Below are 22,994 nucleotides of genomic sequence, written 5' to 3' on the forward strand. Positions count from 1 at the left end.
AATCATCTATGTGTTCAATCTCTTTGACTTTCTAATACTTTGAGTATTTGCTTGCTTTTCAATTAAACAAGAACTCTGTGTGTTAATGCCTGGCCGTCTCTAGTAAAGTTGGTAACAGCTGAGAGCTGTACCCAAACACAGCAGGAGGAAAGTGAAGCTGAACTCTACAGCAGTTACAGCTGCACCAGAGAAGGAACGATACACTACCCGCCCTTTATGAGGCTGCACTGGTCTGAATGTGTTCACCATGGGCTTACCATCTTTAAACTTCAGGTTGTAAAAAGCTGCAAACTGTAGAACACAGAAATAGAGAAATACAGACACAATTACATCCAGTTCTTTTAAACTACGCAACTATACCATTACTACTGTCACATAATCAGTGAGCTCTACTTTTTTAAAAATCTCATACAGTGTCAAATAGAGTCTCACCTGAGCTTTGCTAAGCGGAACAGGCTCCTTAAACATGGTCCAGATCGCTGTCTCAGAGCAGCCCGGTACGGTCTGAGAGCCTTCATAACGATAGTAGTCGCTCATCTTCGTCTCAGACAGGATCAGTTTGTTCAGGGAGATGTTAAGTTCCGTGTGGTTTTCTAGACAAAATAAATGACATTAAAAATGTAGTTACTTGTGTATAAAGTCAAATCCCTTGTTTCGTATCCAAGTCAAGTCACCAGTGGTCAAGTCCAGCTCAGACAGCAGAGGATTTCTACAGAAAATGGTATCTTAGCATGTGAAATTACACTCATTGGTAGTTTTAAGCAGGTATGAAGAAATGCTGTAAAGTAGGAATGCTTTAAAAAACAGTGTTAATAGTTTATCTTTATCAGTTAACAAAATGAAATGTAAATGAAGAGAATTAATCAAATCAATATTTGGTGTGACCAGCCTTTGTCTGCAAGACAGCATCAGTTCTATGTACATTTCCAAACAGTTTTTGAAGGAACCCAGCAGGTAGGTTGTTCCAAACGTCTTGGAGAACTATCAGAGGTCTTCTGTGGATGTAGGCTGACTTAATTCCTTCTGTCTCTTCATGTAATCCCAGACAGACTCAGTGATGATGAGACTGGGGTTCCGTGGGGGCAAATCATCACTTCCGGGACTCCCTGTTTTTCTCTACACTGAAGATATATCTCAATGACATTGGCTGTATGTTTGGGGTTGTTGTCCTACTGCAGAATATATTTGGGGCCAATCAGATGGTACTACATGATGGATAAGTATATGCCTGTATTCCTCAGCATTGAGGACACCATTAATCCTGACCAAATCTCCAACTCCGCTGGCATGCAGAAATGCAGCTCCAAACTTGCAACTTGCAAGGAACCTCCAGACACTCATTATTGTACGCTCTTCAGCCCTCCGGCAAACAACCTACCTCCTGCTACAGCCAAATATTTCAAATTTTGACTCATTAGTCCAGAGCACCTGCTGCCATATCTCTGATCCCCAGTTCCTATGTTTTCATGCATTGTTAAGTCGCTTAAGCCTTGTTTCCATGTTAGAGGTCTGGCTTTTTGGCCACAGCTCTTCTGTGAAGAACAACTCTGGCCAGACATCTCCGGGCAGTAGATGGGTGTACCTGGGTCCCATTGGTTTCTGACAGTTCTTTGCTGATGGCACTGCTGGACATCTTCCAGTGTCGAAGGGAAGTAAGCATGTGTCTTTTATCTGCTGCATTGTGCAACCACTGTGTATCTGCGATCACTTTGTCTATGGTACATAACATTGCCAGTTTCTTTGTGTTTCTTTAAAATAGCTTGAACAGCACATCTTGAAACTCCGGTCTGCTTTGAAATCTTTGCTCTACCTTGTTGCTGTGCTCAGTCTTGCCATGGTACAGTTTGGCTCTTCCTCACCCAGTATTTAGTCTCCTATACAGCTGTTTCTGTTTCATTTAATGACAGTGTTTCAACCTATGTATCAAATTCATGATCGTTAGCACATGTTTAGTGTAACTGGTTAACCATACACCTGACTCTGATCTTTGTGCAAGTGTAAGAATTGGTGCTGGTTTAAAGCAAAAGGTTAGTCACACCATATATTGATTTAAGTTTTTCTTCTGTTTGCTCACTTTGCATTTTATAAATAGATAAAAATAAACAATTAAAATATCTATTGTTTTTAAATGTTCTTATGTTACAGCATTTCTTCACACCAGTTGCTGACTGTTGGATATGGGCAAAAAAAAGCATGTGTCACATTGAAAAGTACCTACCTGCATTTTGCACCTTAGCTAGAGCTGCAATGAAGGCACCATACTCCTTGTTTTCAATGTCTGACTCCTGCCATAAAAATAGCAACATTATACATTTTATGTACAAGAAAACACAGTGGGAAAATTCAGATGGGAGACAAAACTGGTGGCTCTGTTATACTGTGGGAGTATTGTTCTTCTAAAGTTGGGGTCCACTTGTCCACTTAAGCCAGGTTTTCAGTAGACGATAAGGCAAATCTGGTTATAGCTCACACTGTACTCAATATGTTGATGCAGAAGACGAATGGTATTCACACTGTATACCTCATGGTCCAAGTGCTCACACTGCATGAATGACAGTACAAGGCTTCACAGCATAAAGTATAAGTCACTGAGTCACCTCAGCCTGAAAAAGCAGAGTGATCATGATGCGAGTAGCTGCTTACAGGTTGACTGCGTCTCCATCCACAGGACTCACTAAATGCTTTAATAAGTATGAACATGATGCAAGTTATATACAACTATCTTCACAGTTACCAGATCTAAACACAATCAAACACCTAGGAAAAATTAAGAATTAAAAACAAGAATAAAATTTGAGGATCTTCAAAACTAAGGAAAAATGTTTATTCCTCCAGTACAGTTCAAGAGAGTTGCAGGATTTCTGCTGGCATGTGATGGCCCAAAACATTACTAAGAGACTTTTATGTTGCTTTTCCTTTGTGATGGCTATAAGGACTTAACATTAACTAAATTAAAGTGAATTGGCTTGAAATTACAGTAGACAGTTAAAAGCAAACCTTAAAGAAGAATCCCAAGATAGCTTGTCCAGCTGTGTCGTTCTGTGCTTCTTCTAAAGTAAGGAACTTGTCCTTTATATGCAGGATATGAAGCTGAAAGGGAGCGAGAGACGTTTTCATTAGGATTAAAGCTGATAAAGCATTATTGTAGAATGTCATGACTTAACTTTAACTGGAATAGCCATAGAATAATCAAGAGTAAAAAAAGCTCTGTTGTGAATGTATATTTATGAGTTTCCAATCACACAACAAAGTTCACTGATTATTTCCCTATAACATTGTCCCAAAACATAACATTTAATACCATGTAATAATGGTGTTATACCATGTCTAAACAGGTATTTAACATTATTATACATTCCTCTTGCTTTTTAAAGACCTCTTTGGAAAAAGCATGGGCTTGGTAATCAGAGTACTAAAGAGAATCATGACTGCACCTCCATGGGATACTGTTCTCCATCAAGGGTGTGTTCAGACCCAGGGCTTCCACTGCTACCCCAGTGGAAATCTAGTTGGACAGCCTTATAGATGTGTGAGAGATTTGCCCCGGTCACAGTGGCCCCAAGAGGAATGTCCAGAAAAACTACAAGGAAATAAGTAATATGTTAAAAAGTCATTCATTTCCCTGTGTCCTAAAAAAGCACAATGCCATAGAATCCTTGCAAGCACTTCGAAGGACTGATGATTAAATGCCCCTTATCTATGGAATTTGCATACTATGTTTAATTTTTACATCAGCTGCATTTACTGAAGGCACTGCAGTTACTTCCTGAACAGAAGTAAATGGAGAGCCCAGAGAAATCCCGAGTGGATATGGGGAGAACATGTGACACATCCCACCAGGTTTCTTTTTCAGGGCTTCCTACATACCTGTCAGTCTCAGAAGTGCCCACGTGCTTTCCATATGTTTCCCCATTTCTATTTATTATCACTCTAAAGTACATGAAGTGCATGTAAAGTCCAGGATTACCGGTTTGCCCGTTATTCTTCAGTCTGCTGGTAAACATTCCACTGTATCCAGTGAATTTGAATGCAGTAAGACTGGCATCTTGCTTAGTTTTCTTGGTCACTATGTTGATGGGAGATTGTTTGTTACCACCACACACAACGTTGACCTCATTCCAAGCTGCTGGCCCTGCACACAACAAAGAGGTTTAACAGGATTAGATCAGATGTTAGCTGGTAAAAGTTGTATGAATCTACTGTATATAAAAAATAGTCTACAACGCTCACTTCTCTATTATTACCTTTGCAAGGTTGATCACATGACATCTGGGACTGGTAGCACCAACCTGCATGAAGAAAACATACAATGGTATATTTATGTGAGAAAAGGCCCTCAACATACAAATGTTAAAAGGCAGAAGCAGTTCAGATTAAGCTAACAACGAACCTGACAATGGGCAAATCAGAGAAATTGATGTTAGAAAGGTGCTTCTTTTGGCACAAGTGCATCTATCACTTCTTTAACCCTTCCCCTGTTCTGTTTAAACATACAGATGTTAAAGAAAGTGGTCTGTCTTTCCATGCATGCTTGCTGAGCTCTGTTAAGTCATTTGTTTACAAAATCTGAGTTCAAACAGTTTATAACGGCACTTAAAAGATATACTGCAATATCCGGAAGCCTTTTTGTACATAAAGGACACTCGTATGGGGCATATGGCCCTGTGCTGTGAACCGTGCCGTCTCTGATGGGCGACACATGTTGGCATATTATTAACTACAGTGAGTTTGTTCATTGGTCCACAGTCAACATATTATATTGGCTGTTTATACATCAGTCTTGCTTTGAACTTTTGAAGGACACAAAAATAAGGGTTTTTTTCCCCCTTCATCTCTAACAAACATTACACAACCTGTGAATTCAGGTTTAGTCAGGCAGTAAGAACTGAACACACTATAAAAATCTTAACCTACAGGGCCTCCCAAAAGTCTCCATACATGGGGGTGGGGATGTCCATTTATTTGCAAACACACACCGGGTCAGCTGTCACGAACTTGCAACGACTTCCATGGGAATGATTTCAATGTGATCTGCTTTTGACATTTGGGACACCCTTTACTTCTGTCCTATTTGTCCAAAAGCCAATTAGTGATTTCCAGTTTCATTCAGCTAAAGTGATTTGTGTTTGATCTGGTTGCATTTTAAATACCTCTTGGCTTAAATCGAAATGTAAAATTTGCAAAAATTAAAAAAGGACGTGATTCATATTTTTATTTTTTAATGACGTTCAGAGGAGCTCAATTTCTGCCAACTGCAGAAAACAGAGCTTGTCTGTTTAAACAGCAGAGTGAACCTTTAATATAGCGTGTGTTTAATAAAAATCAATTCATCGCTTTGTTTCAGGATGTTGGCCTTGCCATTTGTCTGGGAAATACAAACAGTTCTGTTGCCAGACTCTTTCTTAAACCTTGTTAAAATCCTATTTCTGGCCTGTTTCTCTTCACAAGAGCAGAAGACAGATGGCTCAAGCTTCAATGATGTTCAGTGTTGTTTGCAAACAAGTTTAACATCCGACTCACTAAGGCTACACTAATCCGGATGGATTTGAAAACGGCATTTTCGTCTAAAAACGCGCCGCGTCCACATTATAGTTTTTTTTAATCGTTTCCCAAAAATTGGTTATCCACACTGAAATGTCCCTGTACTGCGCAGGAGTAAAACATAAGACACTGTGCGATTTACGCCTGGGGTTTATTTACTTTCCGGCTCTTTGAAACGTCGCAGAAATATGTCGAGGAAATTAGCTGAATTGGTCACAGGACTAAAAATGCGGCATTGTTTTCGAAAGCCTCCGTTCTCAGTCCACACTCATATATTTCTATCCGTTTTGGCCTTCCGTCCACATGGAGACGGCGTTTTTAGTCAACGAAAACGTGTCTTTTTGAAAACACTCTCCAAAGGCTACGTCTACACTAATCCAAAAAAATTTGGAAATGGCGTTTTCGTCTAAAAACTCTCTTTCTTTCATCGGAAAAACGCAGTTTTCGCGTCGCAGTGTGGACTGTGAAAATGGTGGAAAGCGTCTTACGTTTTACTCATGCACGGTACAGGGACGTGAGCGTTTTCATAAACACCATTTTCAAATCTATCCGGATTCGTGTAGAGAAATATGCTGCTGGATATCTGGAATTTCCTTCGGGATCAATAGAGTATCTATCTATCTATCTATCTATCAGTGTAGACGCAGCTTTTGGAGAGTGTTTTCGTTGACTAAAAACGCCGTCTCCGTGTGGACGGAAGGCCAAAACGGATAGAAATACATGCGTGCAATGCTGTGAAATGCTTTACAATATTTGGATCTGGATGATGAGCCATGTGTTTTACTCCTAGGTGTGTGAATGAGGCAGGAGCATCTGCTGCACTGCTGCTAGATAAAGATGTCCAGGAGGTGGTCAGGTGTATTAGGAAAGAAAATCAGTTACCAATGAGTCTTAATGAAACGCAGACACAGCAGGCGCATTAATAATAATAATAATAATAATAATAATAGTTCAGTAATGCTTACACATTCGTACTGCCTTGCTGATTTTCACTGATTTAAACAGACTTTATAAACATCTAATGAATAATTATATCATTTTTGCTATTTTAAAAAAGAGATGTTAACAATCTTATCAGTCCTAGACAAAGGAAAGTATTTACTGGTGAATTTTTTTGTCAGTTCTTCTGTCATTTTTTCCCTCTTTATACAGCATCTGAGAGCAGAAAGAGTCGACTCTTCATATTAGAGAGCTGAGCCAAATGACCTCTCTCACTTAACTCTAACTAGCAGCTCTGTTTAAAACTGAAATGTTAAAACCATATCTCATTTTTAATCAGTATACATTTCAACTAAGTGGAAATAATTTTAGATACCAGAGGAGCAAGCTAACTAAACTTGCTCTGGTGGCTGAACCACGAGCCTGAGGTAAATTAGCTAAGCTAGCTTACATTTGCCACGGCTAACTAGACAAAAAAAATCTTTGAAGTAAAAAAAAAGTCAGTGACATAGCTAAATATCTGAAGTTATAGTTAAATATATTATATAATTAAATTTACTGAGGTAAGCTATAGTCGTTTTGAATATTAACACAGTTAGTTAACTCGTTAATACTAGTTAACTTGGTTAACTAACTAAGAAAAATACAGCTTAATTTTTTTTGGCTCATTTTCCCGTCACTCACCCTCACAATTGCAGGATTTAGAAACTATAAATAGAATAAAATACAAAAGCAGACGCCTCATGTTGGATAATTTCCACAACTTTCCACCAGGCAGCTAACAACACAAATGACTCGACCGCCGATCAGTTTTAAAGTGATTCGTCACGGTGTCGATTCGGCTCTTTCGATAAGCGATTCACATACGAGTCGTTTGCGGGTTGTTGTTTAGACGAAGCCAGTATCGCAGTGTAATTTATATATTTATTTTAAAATGCTCAACTGGAATCTTTACTGGCTACATGGGTGGAAAATGTCACAAACTCTATATGGATTAACGAGCTTTTTGGTGTCCGAAAGAGTCGGCTCCTATTAGTGACGTGAGCCAAATGATCTAACTCACTGAACAGACTCCGAATCATCAGTACCTCAGAGACCGCTAGCTGTTTAGCGGCTTTTGTGTTCCCGCCTTTTTTAGGGCTTTTTTTTAATATGGTCGCGTACTTAGCCTATACACCAACCAGGCATAACATTATGACCACCTTCCTAATATTGTGTTGGTCCCCATCGTGTTGCCTAAACAGCCCTGACCCGTCATGCACTGTGTGTTCTGACACCTTTCTATCAGAACCAGCATTAACTTCTTCAGCGATTTGAGCAACAGTAGCTCGTCTGTTGGATCAGATCACACATGAGCTCCCCATGAGCATCAATAAGCCTTGGCCGCCCATGACCCTGTCACTGGTTCTCCACTGTTCCTTCCTTGGACCACTTTTGATAGATACTGACCACTGCAGACCAGGAACACCCCACAAGAGCTGCAGTTTTGGAGATGTTCTGATCCAGTCGTCTAGCCATCACAATTTGGCCCTTCATCAAACTCGCTCAAATCCTTACGCTTGTCCATTTTTCCTGCTTCTAACACATCAACTTTGAGGACAAAATGTTCACTTGCTGCCTAATATATCCCACCCACTATCAGGTGCCATGATGAGGAGATCATCAGTGTTATTCACTTCACCTCTCAGTGCTCATAATGTTATGCCTGATTGGTGTATATTAAAGATTATACTATATTATTAGTTCAGTTTATCCCCCCAGTGTTCTAATCAGCATTTAACTAACAATTTTTTTGTTTTTCCGTTTTAAAAATGCTGCAATTTTTGTTCTTATAAATACATTCTTGCTGATTTCATCGTCTATGCCTAACTTTAGTCAACAGTCAACTGCTACCTTCAGGAAAATAAGCACAAAAATTCATATATACTGTAAAATAAACAACGCAAGCAATGGGTGATAGTTTCAAGCTCAAAAATACATTTCAGATTCATAATTTTAACACAACTCGTTAAAGTGTATGTCTTCAATCCACTGTATCAACACTGATGGTGTGCAGGTCTGATTTTGGTCACGTCTGACCATGAAACGATCCTAGCTGTAGTTGTAGTGATGCTGGGCACCTTGATCTCTCATTATTCATTAACCGCTCGTACTTCTGCTTATTTGCTTTTTCATCAGCAGTTATCACAAGACCTTCTACATTCAAGCCGTTGAGTAAACTTACTAAAGGACTGGGCGATACGACCTTTGAGACACAGGGACAGGACACTGACCGGAGGACAGCTGTCGCCACCGGTTTCTCTCCTCAGACAATATCCTGAAACCCGCCCAAACGAAGTCCTCAAACAATAGACTCTGACTCTTATTGTTATGTACTCAGTGTAATATAACATGATTACATTTCCTTATTAGGGTCAGAGGAAATACCTGATAAACAGATCATATTTTGGGGCTATGTTTTATTATTGCACTCATTGTAATATGGTATCAACTTGTATTAACCGCTTACATACGGATTTGAAAGACAGACACAACTCATAAATGTCTTTAAAATGTTGATATAGTGAAGTTTTCTGTCAAATTATGATTATATAGTATTTTAAGAAGCAGTCTTGAGTCTCAGAGTTCAGGACAAAGTACGTTGAGAGAGGAAGAAACCCCACATAGACGGGTCTGAGCCGGATATGGCATTAAGCCGGCACTGCTGGCTGAGTTCTGGCATGGCAAGTGGTATGTCAACCAGATGCGGACCAGGTCTGGCAGTGATGGCACTGTTTATATGTTGGCATGCCACATTTGGCCCGGTTATGGTTTGGTTTATGTGGTGTGGCCCATTGCTGGCCCTGTGCTGGCCCACCAGACATGGGCCACCAAAGGGCCGTCATTCTTTGTGGTATGTGGGCTGAGTGTAAGTGCATTGTGTGGGCCAGTTCTGGGCCAGACCTATTTTGCTATCTGGGATGGAGGCTAGTGTTTATAGCTGCTACAGTGTAAGTGAAAACAGGAACTTGCTTATTTTATAGACGTTCCACGTTGTTAAGCAAGACTAATAGACTAAGAGATGCTCATGTTGTGCTGTTTTTGGAAAATACTCTAACATGGTGGGTCATTATTATAGTCACTTCCTTATTCAACATATGTAATATTCTGTAACAGTTTGTAATGAAGCAATATATCTGTAACAAACTGAATTTCGTGTTGCTAGCAATTCAGTTTCTTCCTCTTCAGTTTGTCCTGAGGCTATGCAAACGTCAGTGTACCCATCTATAACATTACTAGAAGTAAACTAGAAGCACAATCTAAAATAGAGGTCCAGGCATGGTGAAAAGGTTGAAAGGTAGGGGTAAAAGGGGCTAAAATGTATACAACCGAATCAAATCATGCTATTTACATATTTATACGTCATTTAAGATTGATTGGAAAGCACCTAGAAATAGCTTTAAAGAAATACCACAGCACTGCTGAATTCCTGATTTTGATAGGACAGAGGGTGTTGATTAATTTTCTATAACAGCAGTCTGACAGTAGTTCTAGATGCAGGGCAAATCACAGTACACCATCCATGGGAAAGCCTTCAGGACAGAGGATGTAGTGGTTTATTGGTAACATGCCAAGCTATTTCATTTTTGTCTTATTAACAAATCCATGATGTAATAACTAACTGACAGTGTAATAACTAAACGCCAGTGCTCACAGGAATACACTATATTGCCAAAAGTTTTGGGACGTCCGCCTTTACATGCACATGAATGTAATATGGAGTTGGCCCATCCCTTGGAGCTATAACAGCTTCAGCTCTACTGGGAAGGCTTTCCATAAGTTTATGGGAATTTTTGACCACTTATTCTAGAAGCGCATTTGTGAGATCAGGCACTGATGTTGGACGAGAAGGTCTGGCTCACAGTCTCCGCTCTAATTCATCCCAAAGCTGTTCTATCAGGTTGAGGTGCAGGCCAGTCAAGTTCCCCCACACCAAACTCACTCATCCATGTCTTTATGGACCTTGCTTTGTGCACTAGTGTGCAGTCATGTTGGAACAGGAAGGGGTCATCCCCAAACTGTTCCCACAAAGTTGGGAGCATGAAATTGTCTAAAATGTCTTGGTATGCTGAAGCACTAAGAGTTCCTTTCACTGGAACTAAGGGGCCGAGCCCAACCCCTCAAAAACACCACCTGAATACAGTGATTTGGAGGGGTGTCCCAAAACTTTTGGCAATATAATGTATATAGTATGGAATGTGTAATACCTCACACTGTACCACTCCATGACTGCACACACAACCAGCATTCTGTATGCACATGACAAGAAACCTGAAAGTCTAGGTTAAACATTAAATCTAACTAAAAACTGATAAGTACAGTACGACACATTGGGGTATGATTTATAGGTAAATAATCAACTTTGGCTCAGTGACAGTGACTCATTGTCATTGTGTCTGGCAGAAGCATATCACCCTGTTGTAGATTATTGTCCTATATCAGTATGATTTATGTTTTGTTCTTTATATATATATACTCTATATGTATTGTTATAAATCTGGTAGTTAAATGGTTACTATAATTCAGATTATTACAAGCATTTGTGTACATATTAATATATATATATTTTTAAAAAAACATGTTTATCTTGTATATCCATCCATCCATACCTGGTGTTCTACTTTTTGCATTATTTTTGCTGCACCAATTGATCATCCTCTTTCCAGATCATCCTATGTTCCACACAATCCAGCAGATTGTAAAAGAAAATAACCAGGCATACACTGTATAATCAATCAGTTTCTTTTTGACCATTTTTGTTTTGTGCCTTTGTGGCGTCTTGGTCATCAGTTTTTTGTTTTTTTTAATAACTATCATAATAACTAAGTGAAAAAAAAGAGGTGGGTGACGGAACAACTGTGAACAGGACTTTCCACAATACTAAATATACACTATATTGCCAAAGGTTTTGGGACACCCCTCTAAATCATGGTCTCGGCCCCTTAGTTCCATTGAAAGGAAATCTTAATGCTTCAGCTTCATACCAAGACATTTTGGCCAATTTTATGCTCCCAACTTTGTGGGAACAGTTTGGGGATGACCCCTTCCTGTTCCAACATGACTGGACACCGGTGCACAAAGCAAGGTCCATAAAAGACATGGATGAGGGAGTTCGATGTGGACGAACTTGACTGGCCTGCACAGAGTCCTGACCTCAACCCCATAGAACACCTTTGGGATGAATTAGAGTGGACAGCCAGACCTTCTCGTCCAACATCAGTGCCTCACAAATGCGCTTCTAGAGGAACGTTCAAAAATTCCCATTAACACACTCCTGAACCTTGTGGAAAGCCTTCCCAGAAGCACTGAAGCTGTTATAGCTGTAAAGGTTGGACCAACTCCATATTACATTCATGTGCATGTAAAGGCAGATGTCCCAAAACTTTTGGCAATACAGTGTATCTAAGCAGCCTGTTTGTTTAATCAATAAAAACAGCGTAATTGATGTAATACAAAATGTTGTAGTGTATGAGAAATTCAACACTCCATAACTACGTACTGAAATTCAAGCTTTGTGTATAATGCATTATAGTGAAGATTTATTTGTATTATTTTCAGTGGGGGAGGAAAGAGAAGGCAGATCCCACAGACATTTTTTTTTTTTTATTTGCGCCATGGGACTGGACTTGAACAGTGCAATTCTTTACAACATTTACTAAGTGACAAATTCCAGCCACTAGTACAGATAACTATACATTTATATTTATATTTATATATATATTACAGTGGGTTTGGTTGATTTGTTTTTTTCTCTAAATCAAAAAAGTGTTCCTTCATCATTTTGCCATTTGAATGAAAAGACCTACGTCATTAGGCATCGCAGAACCTCAGAAAATACTCGCTACGTATTCGTACCTTTTTCTACGTTTAGTCGTTACTGATAAGTGACATGGTGCATTCCACGAGAGAAGGAAAAACGAAGAAAAAAAAATAAATCTAAATGAAAATAAATGGCACTAGTATTTCAAGGAACACAGTAAAACCATACATGTACACCTAGGAAACATTTCTGATAGAAAAATGAAAAAAGTATTTGTTTTTTTTTGTGAGGGTTTAATGTGTAATGCTATTCTGCATGTTCCAATTCAGAGAACTTTTACTCGGGTCTGAACAATTCACTGGTTTGAACCCTGAACTTTCTTAACATCCCCAACATCATTCTCTCCCTGAGTTTAACACTGTTATTAACATGCCAAGTTTAGAAGTGATTTCTATTGTCATTTTCATACAGCCCATTTCATTTATTACCACAGTTTTAGTGAACTAGCCTACTAATCGGCTGACGTGACATTTCCGACCGTTTTTAAAGGTGCCGTTTGTGATGTTTAGTGACAATCATATAATTCTATATTATATGGAGGGGATTGCAAACTACTCCATTCAAATACACGATCCTCCTTCGTCTATGTTAAACTGTCTAAGCATTAACGGTGGCGATTTGGAATCCACTAAATGGACAAGAGCATGTTAAGAACAGTATTGCAACAAGGAAGAACACCACAACGTTGCTCAAGTACCCTTTAGTAACCCACACCGACGTGCACTCTTTTCCTCCATTAAGGGCAGAAGAAACAAGGACAACGGATTGTGCAGCTTCTTCGTTCACACAATGACGAGCTCCTACAACCGACGCGAAGATTTTTCCCCACATTAATAACTGGCCTCGGATCAGTTTTAAAATGACGTCAATCTCTTCAGTGACTCCTCGCAGACGTACAAAAAGGAAATAAAATAAACGACAAACTCTACATTCAAGTTCAGACCACAGAGTAAACAAACCGCACATTTTCTCCCTTTCACCCTCGGTTTGGTCTCGGATTTCCCTCAAATTTTACAACAGCTTAGAGTGCACAAAATAAATCATACAAAATTAGATTTCTTTTCTGTTTTTTTAAATACTGTAGCAGCATCATCATCATCATCATCATCATCTTTTATACGGCAAGCTTCTGGGTGGAGCATGAGACCTTGGAGTCACTGGCTTCAAGGGCAGACGAGAGATTGTCCTCTAAAGAATATCGGTGTTTTGGTTTTAGTTCGAAGAGGGCTTAAAATCTGTGTCCGTACCATGACACACAGACTATTACAGAGTTATGAATATAACGCAAGTTCTTTTTGAGATGAAACAGCTTTTCACGTCAGGGTTACTTTAGTCACAGTGCCCTCTGGTGGAGGTTTTCGCCGTTAGGATCGCTTCCATCGGCGAGAAAGGAGATCGGTCAAGTTCAGCTCCTCGCCTGTGTGCGAGTAAAAAAAAACAACAACAACAAAACAATCTGCACCCTCTTTCACTTTTTCAGACTCCGTTAAGTCATCGATCCGTTCCCTGACAGTTTTTGCTCGCCCACCACCTCGCAGGGGCTTCAGCGCACGACAACCCATGAATCCTCACTAACCAGTGTGGGTGTTGCATCTCTGCCAAAAACAGCAGGTGACTCTCATGGCACCTACATAAGGGGGCCTGGGAAGCCCACAGGGTGGGAATCTGATTAAGACGCTCAGCTCGAGGCTGTGGCGATGGGCTTTTTGAGCTGCTGAGAGCGAAGTTCCCTTGTTCGGCTCTCCAGCAGCAGGTCGTGGCACGAGTTGCACACCAGCACCGGATCGTAAAGCTGCTGATCGGGGATGGGCAACTTCAGGTGGCAGCAGTCTTTACAGAACACGTTTCCACAGTTCCTGTTGACACACACATCATTATAGTTAATGTCCGAATGGTTGCATAAGACAGTTTTTATTAAATGATAACCATTATAATCATCATCATAATGTCCATCTGCAGCAAACAAAATTAGCGTTGACAACTTCTACTTGAAAAGAAATGACACTGAGAAGACTTCAAGTGTAAAGAACGGTAAAATCCAGGTTACGTTAATTCATTGTTGCCAGGTCTCTACTTTTATATCACTCGGCATCTTTCACTGTGTTCTGTACCTACAAATAATGTTTTTTGAGATCATATAAATTTAACAATTTAATTACACTAATCGAAAGTCATAGTCCTGGATATATTTTCAGTATCTGGTATGTTTCAGAATAAGTAAGATATCAAAACTAGAAAATAACTCATGAGCTATATATCCTGGGTTAAAGCATAATTTCATTACCATCAGACGTTAATTTAAAGCACAGTGTGGTGCATCTTACCTGCAGTGATGGCGTCTCTTAGCAATCCAGAACTCACTGTCGCAGCTGAAGCAATGTGAGGCCATATGGTCTGGAACCCATCTGGTAACCTGTGGGTCGGAAAGAGATTTGAGATCCTAATATAGCAATAGACGCATTTAACTTACTCAATACAAGTCCACATGGCTGAAATATGACTAAAACAAGTCCTCTGAGTCAGACTAATGCTTATACAGCACAGAAATGATCCTTTATTTTCTTCTTACACACTTTCTGGATCTCACTACTGCTTTAATCCTTTTCTTCTCCATTAAATCACATTCGGATACGCCCAAAATCATTCCAAAATTTGGGTACGGGAAATTCGCTATGGTAAATTCAAAGAGAGCAAATTTAAATTTCAGAGAGACTCACCTCGGTATCTTTTCTCTCCACTCGATCCCAGCTGCCCTCGCTGAGGCGGTCTTCGCTGTGGGCTGAGAGAGAGTCCTCTTCGTCACCATCATCTGACTCTCGGAGGCATGTCTGTAATGAAACAAGGAGATTGGAGAGCTTAGTGCGTCAACAGTCAAAAACAATATCAAGCCCTTTTCCAGGAACCGAGGCGTCACTCACAATGTCGTCCTCGTAATAGATGTCCGGCTCAGATGGTGGTGAGCTGTTTTGCCTGCTCTCCAGTTTCATCTGCAGCTGCTTGACCTGCCGCCGCAGCACCTCCACTTCCTGCTTGTAGCTAGCCTCGATCTGGCGTAGACGCTGCTGCACGGCATCCAGAGGCACCGGCAGGCCGTCATCGTCCACACAGTGAACTGAAGGCGGAATTTGCCGGAGCGATGGTCCCATGGCTGACGAAAAGGATGAAGACGTGTACAGTGCAGCGTTTTTCACCGCTGACATCCAACCAGGCTGGACCGGACTGCTCAGATTTCGTGGCACTTCTCTGTACCCTCCGTTGGTACTACTAGACTGGGCACGGAGGAGTTTCTTAACACTCTGAGTCCACTTTTCATCATTTGTAGCCAGGGCCGAGACCTTTTGAACAGAATGTAGGTCAGCCACAGTACCATACTCATCCTTTATAGTTTCAGTGGAGTCCTCCAAGTGGACAAGCGTAGTGAGTTTTTTGATCTCTAAAAGCTCCCCAGCGGTAGGTGAAGGGAAGTCGGGCGTCTCATTGATGCTCTCTTCCTTCTCTATGCCATTTGAGATGGGTGTGTTAGGGGGATCCTCAGTAGTAGTGAATGTGCAAGTGGTATGATCAGTCCTAGCATGTACTTCCTGTGGTGATGGCGGAAGCGTAGGGCTGGTGTTTTGGAGCAAAGTTTGGTGTAAAACAGGTGGGACTTGTGACAGGGGAGAACCGGGCTCTAACGTTAAGGGATGAGGCAAGGATGGCAAAGGCTGTGTGGTGAGACATCGTTCTGGCCTGTTATTCACACAACTGTCCTGATAAGACTCGGAGGAGGAGGGTGAGGGTGGGGTCTCCTCACATGTACCCACGTCCTGGTCATCACTAGACGATTTGGTGTCAGAGGTAAACTCTGTGTTGTCTGTAAAACTGCCACCCTGGCCCATCATTGGCTCCAGAGGGGGCCTTCCCTCTTGGCAGTGCTTGTTGAGGTTAGGATCACTGGAGGTGCGTGTGAGGGCTACGCCATTCTCGAAAGGGCACACCAAGTTGTCCATCGAACGCGTCTTAGGTAGCCTGTAATAAAATACCACAGCCTTGTAATTTCCATATGCAGGTATACTCTTGAATTCACATATAAAATAATTTTCTAATATTGTGATTTACTGTTTTATTTATGTTCTGCTACCACAGCTGTCCAGAAGAGGGCAGATTCTCCTCACACTCAGTATCCTGTTTCAGCTCTTTGACCAGAGCGACTACTGTACTGACCTGTCGAGTGAGCGCAAGGTGAGCTCCTCTCCCTGAGACGAGGGGCTCAGGTAGATTTCCATAGTGTCCTCGGCTGCGGTGCATGGGGACGAGGTGGGCAGATACACAGCGGTCCACAACTGCAATGCTCGCGTGTGACACACTGGCTGCAAGATCTGTCGCGGGGTTAGAGGTTACAAAAAGCCCATCTTAGTCCAGATTTTTGTCCATTAAAACTTTAAAAAGTACACACGCTTTCCTAATAATCTTCTTAAAGCTTTCAGTCAGCCCCATTAACAACACTGTGCGAATACACTAACACGCTTCAGATAATTATAATTATTTAATTACTCAAAAATCAAAGTATGCAATAAATCAGCAATTAAATAGCTCGTTAAATAGTTATTTCGAGATTACCACATCATGGCAGGGGATGTAGAGAAAATTCTGAAAGTTCTTGTTGCCGGCACGGAGCAGGGACCAGACAGAGCATGTCCGCTTGTAGACGTTTCGAGATTCTCGCTCCCGGGCGTTATTACACAGGAATGTTCCGTACAGACATGAGTATGTGTGCTGCACCAGCTTCACCTGCAACACATTTGCATTACTCCTGGTTTTTTATTGCACCAAAAAATTGTATATATGCCACACCTGAATGCATGTCAAGCATACACATTTACAGTGTTTCATTAAACAGTAGCAATATGAATAAAATATAAATAATTGGCAAATGGTCATTATAAGAAAAACACAATATAGCCTAAAGAAATAAAGCGCAATCAATCTATTTATACTCGCATCTTAACAATCTGAACCAAAAACAAGCTGGATTGTGAGATCGATGGAATACAGTATGGGAACAAATGGATAAAATAAATGGGTCAGTGCACAGGACACACACCAGAAAGGCCTCGGTGAACTCGAACAGGCAGGGGAACTGTTTTAAGAGCTGATGGACGCAATCAAGCCACTGCAGGAAAACCGGGCACTGCTCGTTCACGTCCTCGGCGTTCTCCCCGTGGCCGCAGCGGTCCGCAAACTTGTGACCGAAATCCAGCCACTCCGTTTCCACCAGCACCTGGAAACCCTGCCGAGATGAAACAAACGTGGTTCAAAGTCGGGCAGTAACAGTACCTGCTCTTTAACGGCACTACTATAATTAAACCCTGCGGTGAAAAGGACAAACACTGTGAGAATCAAACCTGCACATGCATTCTGTAAGAAAAAACAAGGGAATGGTCATCATCTGGGTGACACGGACAGTGGGGTTTCTAAATCGTTACGTTACACAGGTGGAGAAGACGGAAGTACCAAGTGTAACGAAATGATGTTCGGTATGTATTTAAGAGTCCTGGGACAAACATTGATAATTACAGCAGCAGCTCCTGGGTACAGATCTACAGTATCCAGTGTGATTATGGAATTAGATTATATAGATATAGTAGAATAAATATAGAGCATGGGGTATACTAGTTAATTTGGATTTGTTTCTTCACACAGAGTGAATAGAGAAGTTTGTTCGGACCGCTCCATCAAGGACACTATAAGATATCGTTAGGAACAACTGGAAGGAACCATAAGAGAGGAAATTTCCTTTAATTTGGCCAAATTTTAGGGCGAATCCCATAACTCTGGTTTACTACAAACTGCCTTCAGTCAATGAAAGATCAGAGAGAATAACACTTTTCTCTCCGGCGTGGTTCAAGTCACTTTGCTTATCCGTGCACCAGTAAGTCCTTTAGATTGTCCTCATGTGCTGTATACTTAGTGTGCATTATATATTTACCAAAATCACCCGTGTTTATTAGATTGTGGTGCCGATTTATGTGCCCTCAGTATTTCACCGCTTTATTCATGTATTTCTACATGTACTGACAGATTTGGTTTTACCTCGATAGTTCTGTAGTAGGGGTCGAGCAGGACCTTGGCGAGAGCCACGATCTGAGGCGTGCGGTCCCAGCCATCGGAGCAGTGTACTAGCACTGGACGTCCGTCCCTCTCCACGGCAGAACTCACCAGGGTGGCTGCCTTCAGCATGACCGACAGGTGCTGCAGCCAGCGTGTGCTCTCTAGTGCAGACAGCCAGCTGGGGACAGGAAGTAGCACACAGAGCATTAGCATTCCTTTAGTTTACTACGGGGGCCAAAAGTCGAAGGGCACCTGCAAGAATTTCACCAGCTCCAAAATAGAAATAAAATAATAATAAATCATAGAATAATAAATACTATATAATACATATTTATCAATAATTAAATAGAATTAATAACATAAAATAATATGAGAATATAAACAGAATTAAAATAATTACCAAACTGGAGTTATCCTCATCTTTTGTTATCAATGCAAAATCAATTCCAGACGATGAGTTTTTTCTATTTTATTATTATACCAATTTCCGACGTAAATGTTCGTCTACATGTTGCGTTATTCTTGCTGCTGCTGAGACTTTTATATGTAAAGAATCATATAATACGATATCTTTGTCATGGAAATAAATAAATTCTACTGTACAATACTAGATGCAGAGCTTTGGTCCCTTTGCTACATGAGTTTGGCATCTAGTATAAATGATCGATATCCCTGCAATCAGCCTAAACCGGGCCTCATGTAAAAGTCCCATATAAAGCTAACCTTTTAAAGTGCAAAGGAATACATCAGCATCTCTGAGCCCAATTTAGGCCTGACCCAGTTAATCTGAACCACACCACAGAGAAAGCAACACTGAATAAGAGCTGTAGATGGAATCGACTCTAAATATAGCTTACAGCTGTGAATAAGATGTCTCGTTACTAGCTCTGGACCACATAAATCAGAACGTTTTTACGTGAAATTACAATATCCATCACACTGCCAGAAAACAGTAATCATCTGCAGAAAGTACAATAAAATGTGAACTTTTTTTTAAAATATAATACTATTGTTCTTGCTCCTTTCACATCCTCTTGAGTCCTTATTTTGGGAAATACCATGATTTGCTAATAAACTTTGAATGAGAAGGTGAAAAACGGTTCAGGTCAGCAGTGTATACTCACTTGCCAGGATCGGGGATTTGGCTGCACACAGCTCTCAGAGACTGGAAACTGTTCCTGATGGAGTGGATATTAGCCATTCCCATGAACATCACCTCACAGTTTGGGTAGTACTCTGTAGACACAAGCAAACACACACACAGTGACGATCTTTAGAACCTTACATCATGTAGAAGGCATCGTTACAAAATGTTCTGGCAGTATTCAGAGACGAAGCAAAACTGAAACCGGTCAAAAAAAATTGGAATCAGATCAGATCTGGATCATTTCCAATAATGATGCAATTGGTGCATCATGAGTAGAAGTTTAAGGCTGGTGTTATATTCTTGTCCTGCCAGGAACTTCAATTTAAGGCTTTTATATGAGATAATTATAGACCTTCAATTATATTCAATGAGAGGCAGGTGAAGTAACACAGGGCAGAGCAGCAGATGGTGAAGCAGCGGGTTTAATCCAGCAGACTATTGCATGTCCCTGACAGGTGAATGCAGCCCAAAAGTTTCCCATTAGACATGCAAAAAGAGATGTTCAGAGCAAAGATTTCTCAAGCCCTTTAACCCTTTCAAAGCGACCTGTTCTGCTTGTGCTAAACATTAGACAGGCTGAAAAGAAACCACTGCATTTGCTCGTCTTCACAGCGTGGCAGCTAGACTGACTCACGGCACAGCTGTGCATCAACATGTCTCCACCCAGGAGCACTGTCCCCTGTGTGAACTCGGAGTGTGTGTGTGGGGATAACGACCGCTGCTTACCTTCACACTCACAGCCACCCCCCTTGGCACGGTTGGCCACTGCGGCAGTGTAGGATCGCGCATCCAGGATCAGCAGCTTCTGTGGTGCAGTGCTGGCATCAGGACCTGAACCCACCGTCAGGGAGGAGTCTGAGAGACAGAGAGACAGGAAGCCCGTTAGACAATAAACGGGTGAAACACTGCAGAGCGTCTGCCTTGCGCTGTGACGAGACGGTGTGCTTCAGCGTGTGGGAAAAGAACAAAACAATAGGTGCTGGAGAAGCCTCCCTCAAACGGAGGCCACGTTAACCACCAGTCTTCAACTAATCTGCATAAATAAATAGGATAAAGCTGAAAACGATCCGCTTAGCTGACGAGCACTGAGGAAGACGTATTAAAGGATAACAAACTGATGCTAAATCGGTTGATTAAGAATTACACATCCTTAAGGTCCATGAGTAACTGGACATTACAAATGTTTAATACTCAAAACTCATTTGAAAGGAATGCTGAAACTGGGAGTGTGGAAAAGCCACCCCAAATATTTTTGGCCAGCACTGTCAACAGGGTCAGAAACAAAAGGGCAGTTTCCACTTTGCTCCACTGCATCTGCTCGAAACAGGAAGCCATTTGTCTTCAGTATCCCAAAAAGTTTCTGTCCCCGTTTGTTAAGTAATTACGGATGGCTCCCCACCAAATCGCTATTCTTGCCTGAATAATCTATATTGTGCCATCGTTATTGAGGGAACTGGAACCATTAGCAAATTAATTGGCACGGACGCTGCATTTTAATTGCACTTGATTCGGTTCGAAGGAGTATGATCCTTGGCTTTCATCACCGTCAATTCCCATTCATTTACTATCAGTGAAAGAACAATGGAGAAAAACAGGACGTGTGTGTTTATCTAACTAACTAACTAAGACAAAAACAGCATGTTTATCTGACTCGGGATGGACTGTACAATCCGAGGTTGTTTTTGTTTCCAGAATCGTCGTTATACGGCGTAAGAAATGGTGATCCTTTCACCTCTCGCTGAAATAGAACAGCTTGTTATTTTTGAGGTGAGAATAATGTCTACACCCAAGAACATTTCGGACGGGATTTTATGGGTAGCAATCTCCAGCAATTCACCTCAAGAGAATTGATTTTTAGTTCGGTTTCAGCTCACGGTGCCACAATGTGATTATAAATCAATTCTGTGTGCATTTGGATTTTTGGCCTACATTATGACCACTTGGCGCTTCACACAATTGCTCCATCTTGAAAATCACTAGAGTTGGATTCCCTTTACGATTACGTAGCCAAGTGTGCCGAAAATAAATACAAAAATGAACAAAAGCGCTAAAAGAAGAAACACTAAAGAGAAACCACATCATTTGCTTGTTCTAATGAATCCTGACACAGTGGTAATCTCTACACAGGGGAGCTGCACCCTGCTTAGCATGCAGTTGTGTGTGTGTGTGTGTGTGTGTGTGCGTGCGTGCGATTATTCCTTGGGTAAATAGAGGAACATGTTACCGAAGTCGCAGTCAGAAGAGTCAGCTCCTTCCCCTCGTGTCCTGCAGGATGCTCGGGGTCCAGGATCCAACACGCAGGCCTTGGCGATAGACGTTACCAGGTACTCGTCCTCGGTGTTCCTCCAGCCCCACCAGCTGATCTCAGGTTGACTGCAGCGTGCTATGACAGCACCATTCTTCTGGTGCCTGCGACAAAGACAGAGGGAATGAGAACACACTGCAGACCAGTAAAATTCTCTTTACCTCTCTGAACATTACAGACAGTACAAGAAGAAACCACTAATTTTATTTAATCCAGGGCAGGAGTGGCAAAATATTACTTATAAGGATGTCGATCATTTTGAGCCTGTGCTTAGAGAAAGAAAGGAAAGGAAAGGAAAAAGAGAAGAGAAGAGAAGAGAAGAGAAGAGAAGAGAAGAGAAAGAAAGGAGGGAGGGAAGGGAAGAAAAGAGAACGGAAGGAAGAAAGGGAGGGAAGGAAAGGAAGAAAGGGAGGGAAGGAAAGGAAGAAAGGAAGAGAAGGAAGGAAAGAAGGAAGGAAGGAAAGGAAAGGAAAGGAAAGGAAAGGAAGAAATTAGGGAAGGAAAGGAAGAAGGGAGGGAAGGGAAGGGAATGAGAAGGAAAGGAAGAAAGGAGGAAAGGAAGAAGGGAGGGGAGGGAAGGGAATGAGAAGGAAGGGAAGAAGGGAGAGAGGGAAGGGAGGGAGGGAAGAAAGAGAGGGAATGAAAGGGCAAGGAAAGGAAAGGAAAGGAAAGGAAAGGAAAGGAAGAAGAAGGGGTGGAGGGAGGACAGAAGGGAGGAAGGAAAGGCGGGAGGAAAGGAGGGAGGACGGAAGACATAGGGACAGAGGAAGCTGATGATTTTGAGCCTGTGTTTAGTTTTTATGAAAGATGAAGGGCAATGTGTTTTCTATCCTATGACTGACCTGTTACACATGCCTTACCTGTACACCACTACTGGAATTCTCTTCCAGGACCTGAAAGAGGCCACACTTTCCAGTTCTTTATCAGTGATCCACACTGGCACCAGTATCTTCTGGGGGTAACTGGAGCACAGTCTGAAGATAGCAAAAAAAAAAACCAAACAAACAAAAAAAATGCAAGAGAGGTTTGAGAATTAACAAACGCACACAATAATAATTAATAATTAATAATATTTCTCCCTAAGTTGTTCTGCCCAATTCTCTCTCTCTCTC

At 41.3% G+C, this 22,994-nt stretch overlaps 2 protein-coding genes across 8 annotated transcripts in view; both read right to left on the reverse strand.

The window, feature by feature from the left end:
- Window positions 1-79: 79 nt before the first annotated feature.
- Window positions 80-7,283, reverse strand: LOC131348550 (carbonic anhydrase 4-like). Of its 2 annotated transcripts, none has more exons than XM_058383622.1 (8): window positions 7,165-7,283; window positions 4,245-4,289; window positions 3,968-4,132; window positions 3,435-3,580; window positions 2,998-3,090; window positions 2,219-2,285; window positions 433-593; window positions 80-291 (listed from the first exon to the last, which is right to left on the reverse strand). In XM_058383622.1, exons 1-8 carry the CDS (start codon window positions 7,223-7,225, stop codon window positions 100-102), a joined length of 930 nt encoding a protein of 309 aa, XP_058239605.1. In that variant the 5' UTR covers window positions 7,226-7,283; the 3' UTR covers window positions 80-99. The 2 variants fall into 2 exon arrangements, with proteins under 2 accessions (XP_058239605.1, XP_058239606.1); XM_058383623.1 differs by lacking the exon at window positions 7,165-7,283 and adding an exon at window positions 4,391-4,657.
- A 4,825-nt stretch (window positions 7,284-12,108) lies between these two features.
- The window catches only part of mtmr4 (myotubularin related protein 4), a 70,125-nt gene continuing 59,239 nt past the window's right edge, over window positions 12,109-22,994 (reverse strand). For all 6 annotated transcript variants that reach the window (XM_058382947.1, XM_058382948.1, XM_058382949.1 and 3 more), the window contains 12 exons: window positions 22,743-22,856; window positions 21,802-21,986; window positions 20,304-20,432; window positions 19,555-19,666; window positions 18,413-18,608; window positions 17,424-17,609; window positions 16,940-17,110; window positions 16,544-16,698; window positions 15,259-16,348; window positions 15,058-15,168; window positions 14,665-14,753; window positions 12,109-14,196 (listed from right to left, as the gene is read on the reverse strand). In XM_058382947.1, the coding sequence (XP_058238930.1) occupies window positions 14,019-14,196; window positions 14,665-14,753; window positions 15,058-15,168; window positions 15,259-16,348; window positions 16,544-16,698; window positions 16,940-17,110; window positions 17,424-17,609; window positions 18,413-18,608; window positions 19,555-19,666; window positions 20,304-20,432; window positions 21,802-21,986; window positions 22,743-22,856 (2,716 nt within the window). In that variant the 3' untranslated portion in view covers window positions 12,109-14,018. The remainder of the gene's footprint in view (window positions 14,197-14,664; window positions 14,754-15,057; window positions 15,169-15,258; window positions 16,349-16,543; window positions 16,699-16,939; window positions 17,111-17,423; window positions 17,610-18,412; window positions 18,609-19,554; window positions 19,667-20,303; window positions 20,433-21,801; window positions 21,987-22,742; window positions 22,857-22,994) is intronic.

Source organism: Hemibagrus wyckioides, linkage group LG28 (genome assembly GCF_019097595.1).
Source record: "Hemibagrus wyckioides isolate EC202008001 linkage group LG28, SWU_Hwy_1.0, whole genome shotgun sequence".
NCBI classification, from domain to species: domain Eukaryota; kingdom Metazoa; phylum Chordata; class Actinopteri; order Siluriformes; family Bagridae; genus Hemibagrus; species Hemibagrus wyckioides.